General features: G+C 37.8%; 1 protein-coding gene across 1 annotated transcript in view; it reads right to left on the minus strand.

Annotated features, from left to right (window-relative positions):
- The window catches only part of MRPS31 (mitochondrial ribosomal protein S31), an 18,434-nt gene that overhangs the window by 5,239 nt on the left and 1,382 nt on the right, over nt 1-11,813 (minus strand). Inside the window, exons 3-5 of the mRNA XM_010143192.1 lie at nt 7,345-7,482; nt 4,666-4,739; nt 237-380 (exon numbers count right to left, since the gene is read on the minus strand). Of these exons, the coding sequence (XP_010141494.1) occupies nt 237-380; nt 4,666-4,739; nt 7,345-7,482 (356 nt within the window). The remainder of the gene's footprint in view (nt 1-236; nt 381-4,665; nt 4,740-7,344; nt 7,483-11,813) is intronic.

The following is an 11,813-nucleotide window of genomic DNA, read 5'->3' on the forward strand; positions in this document are numbered from 1 at the left end:
CGTCTTTGGCAGCAGCCAGTCCTCAGATCAGCCAAACTACCTGCAAGACTTCACCTGAGGAGTGCCAGAATGAGTTCATCTGAAGCACCTGATCTGTGACAGATGGAAAGTTCTGTTTGTTTACTATCAAATGCACCACTCCGAGCTGAAACACCATGTTAAAACAGTCGAAGGTCATAACATGCTGTGATTCTCAAAAACGATAGACAGAAAATAGAAGTTAACAGTGCACATACCAGCTTCATTGTCAATTGGGAACTCCCATAATATTCCTTCTTTTGTCCACTGGATCATCTCCTCAAAACCATTTCGGGGAGGCTGTGCAGTTATTGCTGCAATCTCCTTCACAAATTCCAGATCCCAAATTGTTGGTGAAGACACTAAATACAGAAATTTTGTAAAGATCTGTCAGCATGCCAAAGACTTGTCACTAGCTAAAACAAAGTCCTTTAACCTTTACAGAGATTAATAATTTCAGTTGCACAAATTTCAGCTGCTACCTTAGCTGCCAGCATCACCTTTCTCAAAAGAGAATTCTCTGTTGAAATGAAAGTCCATAAAATTCCCAAATGACTGGTGAAAACATACTCTGAACTCCTAGGGGACAACTTATTTTTAAGTCTTTCACACAGAGAAGGAATTTAATTTTTCCACAATCTTTTTTTCCTTTTTGTCTTCAAATTGTGCATACGACAAACTCTGAACTTGACTAGTGCACCCTGCTATAGGAATCTTGCTTACCACAGGAGTTTTCACAACTATACTCCACAGGGGAGACAACTCAATTTACAAATTACGGCAATACCTTCCCCCCTTAAGTGTCCCAGCTTTTGTCTCTTGGTCTTGAGAAATCCCAATTTCCTATTCTTCTCCTGAAGACAAACAGTCTCTTTAAGGATGCATCTTTCCTGACGCGTATAATTATTATTTATTTTTTTAATCAACATGTATTCATATGGCAGCACAGTTACTCCAAGCAGTTCCTACCCCTCCACCCAAGAGAACTGGTCATGAGCCCAGATGAACTGCATCACTGAAGTGAAGGGAACAAGCTGTTACCACAAGACAGGGAGGAACCACTTTGAGTGCCTCAGGCTGCTGTCCCATGTGAGCTGGCGTAAGTCTGCTCCCCTTTGTTTTCTTGTCTCTCACTGTTATCAATTCACCCTAAGTTCCTTGGAACAAAGATCTTGATGTGAATTCAAACATTACAGTTGATTTGAACTGGATCATGGCCAATCAGCTATTATTTTACTCTTCATAAGTGTAAGTATTTGAAACTAAGATATTATTTCATGTTTAGCTCAATGATTTACAACTCAACTGGATTTTTCTAAAAAAAGATCTCCTCCCTCCTTTAAGAAAAAAATAAAATGAAGGGGCAAACAGTATTTTTACAGAGCTAAAAGTGTTTTCATTTTTTTGTGTTAAATCAGAAGATACATTTTCAAATTATTGCTGACTTAGTAGGAAAATTTCCAGAACAATATTCCCTGGCTGCCTACTTTGATTTGAGGGCTGGAGGCAGGAATAAAATACAGATAAAAGACAGCATGAGAAACCATACCAGAATGAAATTATTGTCTACATCTTCAAGACTACCTTCTAATAAGGTGCTACTAATAAATATTCCAACAGAAGAGAGCAGAACCTCAATTTTTTCAAGCTTACATTGAAGGTGATAAACATTACATTTTCACCTCTGTGGAACATAAAATAATACTGATATTTTATGTTAACAGTTATTAATACTTTTTTCAGGATGACAATTTACTTTCCAGTTAACATTCAGGTTTTAAAAATTAATATTCAGAGAATATCACAGAACTCGCTTTTCTGTCATGTATAAACAATATCGTAACTCATTATCTCCACTAATATAAGCCAAGAAAGTGAGAGCAAAAAAGGTATCAAGTATCACATTGGTATTTCCTGAGATTAATGCAAAAAATTTTTTGTCATCAGGCTAATAAGGTAATAAGCTTCCTGGCTTAGAATATATTGCAGAGTCTTCAAGGCTACCTGGAATCAAAAAAACACCAAATAAAAAGCTGAAAGCAGCTTACTACTTATATCTAATTATAAATCAAATAAACTCCACTTGCTCTCTTACACAATTTGTGCACATTCCAGTTTAGTGTTTTAAAAAAGTGTATCTCAACTTTGTACCAAGGTTGAATACAACATACCATTGTGTCTGCATTGTGCTCATGCAGTAAAAGAAAGGTTATATTCTCACCATATTACCCGAGTAAATTTGATTCAGCTTAAACATCAGTCACATTTGTCAAGATAGCCAAAAAACAAACACTGCATCACTCATTATGTTTTTGTATGTAAAACAAACAGATTTTAAGGAAATTGGCAGCCTTAAAAACAGCAAATTGAATTCCATTATAATAAGCAACTTACACAGTCCACCACAGAGGTGGCTGCATTCAGAAAGCTATTTGCATATTTTCAAGCAGCTGTGAGCTATCTGACATTTTATGAAAGAAATTAAACAAATTAATTTCTCCCTGCAGTTTCAAGTGTAAAAAAAAAAAGAAGAGAACTACTCAGCTGGAATCTGGCCAGAACAAAAAGTCTCACTCTTGAAACAGAAACAAATACGTATCATTTCTTAAGATAACAGAAAGGAATTTTTTATTACCATTTTAAAGGAGGAATACTACTTCTTCTGCAGCTCCTGGCTTTACGTACAGTTCTAAGTCACTTCACTGGAATAAAGTCTTTCTTCCAAACTGCCTCAGAGTATCTTAGGGAAATTGGCGTATTAAAGATCAGCGCTAACAATGCACAGCTTCGTTGTTCAGAAAGAAAAGGGAGGGAGTTCTTTACATGACTTGCCCATATTCACGCGCTCTTAGTTTTACTACAGTCTGGGTTTTGGCTAAGTGATTATAAATCTAATCTAAAAATCTAATAAACCTCTATAAAACTACGTAATTACAGATCTTCACGCAGTGAAGCTATCCCTCTTATGTGGCATTAGAGCTGTTCCTGCAGACTTGTGCCATTCATTGAATATGAAGCTGTTTTGCCATCGTTTTTTTGACCTTACACAAGTTTTGGCATGTATATTTGGTAGATAAGGAAATAGCTGGATGGTTGCATCCAGACGGTAGTGGCCAACAGCTCAACGTCCAGATGAAGACCAATGATACGCAGTGTCCCGCAGGGGTCCATATTGGGACCAGTGCTGTTTAATTTCTTCATCAATGAGATAGTGGGATCAAGTGCACCCCCAGCAAGTTTACAGATGACACCAAGCTGAACAGTGTGGCTGACACGCCTGAGGGACAGGACACCATCCAGAGAGACCTAGACAAGGTCAAGAAGTGGGTCTGTGTGAACCTCATGAAGTTCAACAAGGCCAAGTGCAAGGTCCTGCACCACGGTCAGGGCACCTGGGCAACCCCCAGGCTGGGGATGATATGACTGAGAACAGCCCCAAGGAGAAGGACTTGGGGCTACTGGTGAACGAAAAGCTGGACATGAGCCAGCAACATTCACTCACAGCCCAAAAAGCCAACTAGCTTCATAAAAAGAAGCAGCATGGCCAGCAGGTCAATGGAGGTGACTGCCACTCAACTCTGGTGAGACCTCACTTACAGCGTTGCATTCAGCTCTGGAGTCCTCAGTACAAGAAAGACACGAACCAGTTGGAGGGGGGTCCAGAGGAGGGCCACAGAAATGATCAGGAGGATGGAGCACCTCTGCTGAGGACAGGCTGAGGGGTCGCTCAGCCTGGAGAAGAGAAAGCTCCAGGGAGACCTTACCATGGCCTTTCAGTACTTAAAGAGGGCCTATAAGAAAGATACAAGACTTTTTGGTTGGGCCTATTGTGATAGGACAAGGGGTAATGGTTTTAAACTAAAAGAGGGTAGATTCAGACTACCCCTAAGGGAGATATTTTTTAGGGTGAGGGTGGTGAAACACTGGCACAGGCTGACCAGAGTGGTGGTAGATGCCCCCACCCCTGGAAACATTCAAGGTTAGGCTGGATGGGGCTCTGAGCAAGCTGATCTCCTTGAAAATGTCCCTGCTCACTGCAGGGAGAGGGTTGGAACAGATGACCTTTAAAGGTCCCTTCGAACCCAAGCTGTTCTATGATTCTAAATGTACATGCTTTACAGTAAGTAAAGCAAGGTGTCATTTGCCACTTACAAGATCTTTCAAGCTACACACAGAACACTAGACAAGAGAAGGTCACAAAGCAATCTTGTTTTTTTTCCTACTTGGCTTATGCTTAGCCACCTGTAGAGCAAGCTTGTTTCCCTGGGATGACAACCTTCTGTTTCTTTGCCATAAAATGAATGCAGCAAGTTTTCAGCTTGAGCAAATAAGCTACTGGAGCCAACACACCCATCCTCCAGGCTGGTTTTACACTCACAGAAGAAAGACTAGCCTTAGTGACAAACAGCCAGTTTTATCCTTCAAGTTCAGTAACAGAATGTCCTCATTAGTGCAGAAAACATTAATCGATTACACTGCATGGAAGTTTTGCTTACTAAGAATCAGAGTTACATTATTCACTTTTCATAGGTCTGAAGCTAGGAAGTTAACAGTTCATAAGCCTTCTTCACAAGAGTGAATCTGTTAATATTCTAAAAATTCAGAAGTTGGCTTCACTGGGTTTTTCATTATTCAGTTTCCACTAACCTGTTTCCAGTGTGTTTTCTGTTTCTGTAGAAGCCTTAGTGAAGATATTAAGCCTTCCTCCTACTTTGAGACTTCTATAAACAAAAAAGAAAAATTATATTTATTATTTCACAACACTTCACTACATTGCCAGATAACAAATATAAAAGTACAAAATATTCTCAGGAACTAAGAAATCTCTGGAGAAAAAAAAATGAGATAGTGACTCTCACTAATTCCTCAGGCTTTTAACCAGAGAAAGTGTTTATGACTTTATCATACATCTGTAACAGAGCTCCCCAAAACATTTCTGTGTGAAAGAATGAGCATAAATAAAATATTGTATCTGCAGTCTTTTTTTTTTTTTTCCCAGAAATATTCAGGAATCTGAACAAAGCTAAACAGTATCAAACCACAGTACTCAAGCAATTTTACAAACTTACAGCTAAATAGTGATTCTGTTGATTTGGGTTTTTTCCCTGTAAAAATATTGCGCAATTCAGGAACAGAAAAGGCAACAGCTAAATCAAACAATTTCTGCTTTAGGACATAAATAGCCTTTTTGGAAGTTTACACAGACGTCTTCTTTGCCATATGGCAAGCACTCAAACTATATCTGTATCATATATTCTAAATAGCATCACCCTGATGCTCTTTCTTCCAAAAATGAAAATCTTTCACTCTGACCATTTATTTTAATCACACTTATCTTTAGCATAAGCTTATACTAAAAAAAAAAAAATCCATGAGTTCAACAAGTAATTAAAATAAATTTTCTTATAAATGGAAACAGAAGAACCAATGCTTTTACTGTAGAACATACTGAACTTTAGAATAAATGATTCTTTTAATCATACACTCTTCCAAATTTCCACTGAAATTCTAATAGTCCCTACTTTACGTTATCACATATTCATGGTTACCCTGGCATACTTGCCTTTCCTGACCTTAAAATTTCACCTCTCTGGATTTACTGCAGATTTTTAATGGCCACAACTACTTCTGCAAACCTGCTCTTGTCATATTACATTTTACTGATGTAACTACCCTGGATCTATTTCAGCACAGAGGAATCTAATTACAGAGCTTTAAAAGAATGTTGATTTAGGGATTATATTTTCCTGTGTGTAACTCCCAATAACACTGGCTGAAGATACAAGCATGACTTGGAAGAACATTTATTTTAAAATTACTAGTTCAAATTACTATAAAGCAACATCACTCATTTCACTGAAATCTACTAACTCAGTTTAAACTTCACTATTCTTCCTGTCCCATTCTTTTCATATGATTAATAGATAACTACACCCATTAGATTTTCAGGGATGCAGGAAGAAACTTAGGACTGAAACTGGAGACAGTTTGTTCATCACAGGGATTTAAAAAACTATTTTAAGGTTCTGTTCCTGGAGTTACATACCAAGGATAGTTTCATCACACAAAGAGGGAGAGACAGCTTCTCGTATACAATAAATTTAATAAATGGTCTCAAATATAAGTTTCACTTTGCAGCATGTTAATAAACAAATGAAAAGATATAAAATAATATACACTGTTGAAGCACTTAATAGCTCAGGTTTTCAGTTTATGCTTCTAAATTGTATTGCTTCTATTATTTGAAACTTTGAAAAACTTTTAATCCAACACCTTGAATAAAGAATTTCTCATAGTCAGCCAAGAATCATACTGTAATATCAAAATTACTTTCAGGTGACTACCAACTCTGCCTGATAATTATCCCCACATTAAAAATATCTGTAGAGCCATTCGGTCAGTTCCCTTGCTCCTCAAACCAGCAGCTTACAGCTGGATGGAAACTCCAGGACAGAAACATCTAAACCAGAGGGCTTGGTCAAGAATCTTGTTCTACTTCTTCCCTTCATCTTCTATTCCAACAAGCCCCTTTTGTACTTCCTACAAGCTTTGTATCAGGAAAACACTACTTGCTGGCCTTATAACACTGAAGAGGCCCAAGAGATACTTCCCTAACACATCTTAACAGTTTGATAATTCAAGAACAAGGAAGTTATTCAGAAACATTTCAGCCACTCCTTTGAGGTTTTCTGCATGATCTACACGGCTCCATGCACATGTTTCAATTTGTTCCTTATGGGAAATCACAATTCTCTGTTTATGACATATTGAGATACATCTCTTGGCCAAAGAGGTCAGAATATTGTACATCTGGTCACCCACAAATTTATGCTTTTCTTCTTAGTTATCCAAAGTCTGTCTTCAGCATTATCTAAACATAAAGGATTCCCTCAATTTCCACCCCCGAACTCCAAGAAAAGGAGATTAATTTGCAAAATAAATTATTAGAGATGTTAATCTTACTACTAGAGAAAGAATATACTGAGAACAAATGTGATAATGAGCTGCCATAGGAAAATCAAAACACTGCAGGCAAGAAAGGCATAGCTTAAAGGAGTAAAACAAAAATTTAAGAGCAGTCATGAATTCATTAAGAAATAGATGGCAAGATAAATTAAAGAAGTAACTCTGAAACCATCATTCTATTGCAATAAAAACATCAGTTCATTGCAATGCCAACAGTACGTTTCTTGAAATACACTTCAGTAATTCCTTTAAGCTCTTAAATGTCATGGTAACATGAATATGTACAATTAAATTTAAAGTATTATCCATTAATAATTTATTCCACACTCATTCTATCGGAAGGGAATGCAACGAAAATACCTTCTGGACTGACGTGACAATCCTTCAGGTCTGATTCTTTGACCATCCTCATCCAACTCCAAGGAAATACGATTGGATATCCTCACACCTCTCTGAGCTGGGGACTGCCTTTTAACTGCCATTTCTGAAATAACGTTGCTGAAATAAAAAACATTGATGTAAAAACCCAACAAATCAACACAGCAAGAAAGTCTGTCATATGTATTAACCAGAAACTCTACTATCAATAGGTTTCATAAGCCTCTACGAGACAGAATTTTACATTCCTCACAGAATACACCAATTTTTAAGTCATCAGCATTCAAGTATCACTTTTTAAACCACCTCAGTTGTTACACTTTATACAGATTAAATGAAAAGTACTATTTTAGCCTACTAAATCTACAATGAATGCTTTCTTTGTAATTATTTGGTTTACAACTAAAATGAAGAATTTCTTTTATCTGCATACCAATATTCACGGAGTGCACTAGGTATGTTTTCCTCAAGTAAATGAGGAATTTCTCCCGATACAAGGAATACACTGAAATTGGGAGATAAAAATCACCAGTTTTTTGGACAGGAACCAGCACTGCCCAGGGACAGAGCTCTGCTGCTGCAGACCAAAAGGAAGCTTGCCTTCTCACATCAGCTGACATGAGTCAATCATGTCACATGAATAAGTAGGTTACCTTTCCTGATCCACTGCAATCTGTTGCATTGCATAATCATATTACAGCATTAACAAACCACATCTTCCTTCGTAATTCTGTAGTCAAAATCATACAGGAAGAGCAAACACTCTGATCCCTTCCAGTGCTATATGCAGCTCATTCTGAATGCACAGGGCAAAACACAGCACCCTTCTGCCTCCGCTGATCAAAAGAGATTTTAACAAGAAAGAAATACTACTGGAAAATTGTAAAAGCTAATTGCCACAGCAAAACAGCAGGATTTCTCTTCGGTCTTAGATGTGGTTTCAAACAGCAGAACAAGAACAGCATAGCTCTTGAAGTACCTACTCTGAAGAAAAGCATCTGAAAACCAGTTTTAAATAATTTAATTTTAATCTTAAACAATCTCAGATTAGTTGTCTCTCTCACAACAGAAATTACTCTATGAAGTGCCTACTGGCATTAGCGAGCTGGTCTTGGGCATGACACTTGACACATCTCTAAGGGTCAAGGAGACAAAATTCCTTCGGTCAGCCACATACAGCCCAGCGCAACTCCTTGTCTTGCCTGCGACCTAAAAGTCTGGAGTGTTCCCATGCTTCAGGGGAATCAGGGTTGCTCAGAGAAGCTCTCCTCACAGCTGCCCTTGATACATTTGTGATTTTGCACAGTAGATCCGGACAGACTATGCTACCGAGCTATCAAGACGTGCAGTCAGTGGTATCATATTTCTCACTGGGAAGTCCTAATGTCACCCCGTCAATGGTATATGAACATTTCTGGCAGTCACATTCATCCCTCCATCATTAAAAGTGCCTCTGATATTAACCAAAAATAAAACCATTAAAATGTTTTTAATGTCTTTTGTAACAAAACACCCCATCAGATTACAAAGTCATAATCCAACCCCAGAGTATCTGCAGTGGTTAAATATATATGGTATTACCTCATGTACCAACATGAGGTTAAAAACTTAAGTTTCTAGATACTTCTGCCTTCCAGAGATGGCAAGAGGTAGAGCTCACAGGTTCCCCCCTCCTTCCTGATTACAAACCAATAATTATAATACTAAAAATGGAGACACACGATGCTTTGGATGTATTTTAGCCTAAGCTCTGAATTACTTTTCTTCTTCTTCACTCAGAACAGGAGCTGAAATTTCACCTTATAATGCTGCAGATTTTATTTTGGCAATGCTGTTGTAATTTCCACTGAGTGAAACTCCATCCCACACTGAGAAAAATAAATTCCTGTATCATTAATATTTTCCTCTCCTAGCGAACATGCTGTCCTCGTGCTGTCTACAAAACAAGGCAGTGAGACAACTGCATACAACAGTGACCTCTGGAGGCCATGCCACAACCCTGGGGAAAAAAAAAAAAAGAGTACTAACCATAAGATACAGACAACGCACAATTCATTCTATATCCTCATAGAACTCAACAGCAGTATCCCAATTTTTTGCAGCTGAGCATTATATAGCTCTACTGCTTGTGAAGGTATCTCATTTTAAAATATTTTTAAATAATGGAGGAAAGTATACTGGCTTTTAAAATGTGCCAGTATACTGAACGCAAAATTTTTACGGAAAAACTGAGAAGTTAAATTGCCTTTATTCTCTTGTTGTCAAATAAAAATCTACACAAAATAATCGAGCATGAATAAAAGTAATTGCTTTCTAATATATTAAAAGCATTTTAGTGCCTTCTGGTGGACTTCTAAAGATCAACAGTTCTAACACTGATCAGAAAGCCAAAAGTACCAAAATCATCCCAGAGTCTAACTGTGAAAGGTTACTATTAACCAAGTTTTCAGTCACTGATACCAGCAGGAGTTGCTGGTCTTTCTAAAAGTCTCATCCGTTGATAGACATTCAAATTGCTACCTAACTATTAAGGAAGAAACCAGAACTTTTCAGCATATAATAAAAAAATTAACATATATTTCCAGGTAGGAGTACGCTAGTTCACAACACTGCCTCAAGAAATAGAACTTGCCAACTCAAAGCAAAGCAAGCCAGACATGACATGCCTAGACAACCAAAAAGGCTGGTTTTGGTTAGAAAAATGCATTTTTCTAACCACAGTGATTCATCCACAAGCATATTATAAGATGTTGTAAGAGCACATTTTAACCCACCAATCAACTATACAGAAGCACTATATAGCTGTTGGAACTTCAGCTTTTAAATTGCTGAAGAATCTAAACTCTCCTTCAAGAGAAAACAGCCTTTTTACTTAGACTACAACTTCCTTAGACACCTTCTTTCTTCCACAGCAGCCACAGCTGGGTGAATGCTTCAAGGAAAGTGCAATGAGTGCTGAGGGCAGCCAGCCCTTGGTGCCAGTAAGGAGACAAACCACGTTTAGAGAGGAGCATGCATAACTCAAGGAACAGATGCAGGCGCATACGAGGTTAGCCACTGCACATGTTAGCTCAGACAGAATCAGCACGGTCCTTCAACATCTTAGCAGGTAATGAAGTATGTTCTAATTCCATTTAAGCTGGCCACCCAGAGCCAATGCCATTATCAAGACATTTGTGAAACAACTTCACTGGTAATTAATAATTTAATGAACATATGCTTAATATAAAATATTCCTTATTTATTGTCCTTATATTAGGAAGTATCTCTTAAGGTTTTGGTAATACTGCACACAAAAAACAAAAAGGAAAATAAATGCAGAAACACATCAATGTTACATAAAACAGCCAAACCTCTAACCTTTAAAGCTGTTCATTTTGGCTCGAAGAGCCTGTGGAGAGACAAGCGTCTGTAAATTTCTTGCGATCTCCTATATTAAGGCTGAAAGGACACTACGAAAACAGAGCAAACGCTCAGCCTTTGGAAATGTACTACCTAAAACCATACTTCCTCCTCAAATAGCACAGACTTCACCCACATGGAGAGAATTTAATTCTGCTCTCCACAACCACCGTTACCACCATTAATGCTCTAGGTAGAAAAAATCATGAATACAGGCTAAAGGGGAAACTTGCATAGTTTCTCTCTCTTCCCTTCACAATCTCTGAAAAAAAAAGCATTTTGTTTAACAAAGTTATTCACTGAGCGTTGTGCTCCCCAATCTATCTACAACCATCTAACTTAAATCTATTTGCAAGTATCTGTCACATTCATCCTTAGCTTTCACTCATATAAAGGGCAGGCATCAGCCGCAAACATCATTAGTTTGTTGGCTACTCTGTTTGCAGTTCATTGATAAACAGACCGTGCAGATCCTTTACTGATCCCCAGAGCACCATACAAACAATAACACAGGGGCCAAACTTGAATCCTAGTTTGGGATAAAAACATTTTCACAGAAGAAATTAAAACTAAGATAAGCAGCTTGCAATCCTCATCACAAACAGCCATAAAGAAAGGTTTCACATTCCTATTTTGCTGAAGACGCAATTTCCTGTTTCATTCAGCACATCACCTGGATTTAACGCGTTATTTTCTGAGTAGTTATCCAAACGCTAGCTTAAAAATAAAAAGAGAACACAAAAAATCTGTCTTTATCCATCACCCAAAAGAGCAGTATGCACAACTGTTTCCATTTCCAAACAAATGTTTCTCATCTGTTTGAAAGCCATATTGGATACGGAGTTAAGCCAAGAGATGAGTTTCTTGGGTTGACTGGAAAGTTTTGAAAGGAAGGGTGGGGCTATAAATAGAGCTGCTCTAGTTCAGTTCGGCAGAGCTGTCCTGAAAATTCATCTGTCCAGACAGAACGTCTGAAAAGTTTACAAATCCATCCACTGTGTAAGAATTACGGAAGCTCGGAGAAAAAAAAAAAAAAAAAAAAAAAGTTA

Source organism: Buceros rhinoceros, unplaced genomic scaffold (assembly GCF_000710305.1).
Source record: "Buceros rhinoceros silvestris isolate BGI_N320 unplaced genomic scaffold, ASM71030v1 scaffold8639, whole genome shotgun sequence".
NCBI lineage: Eukaryota > Metazoa > Chordata > Aves > Bucerotiformes > Bucerotidae > Buceros > Buceros rhinoceros.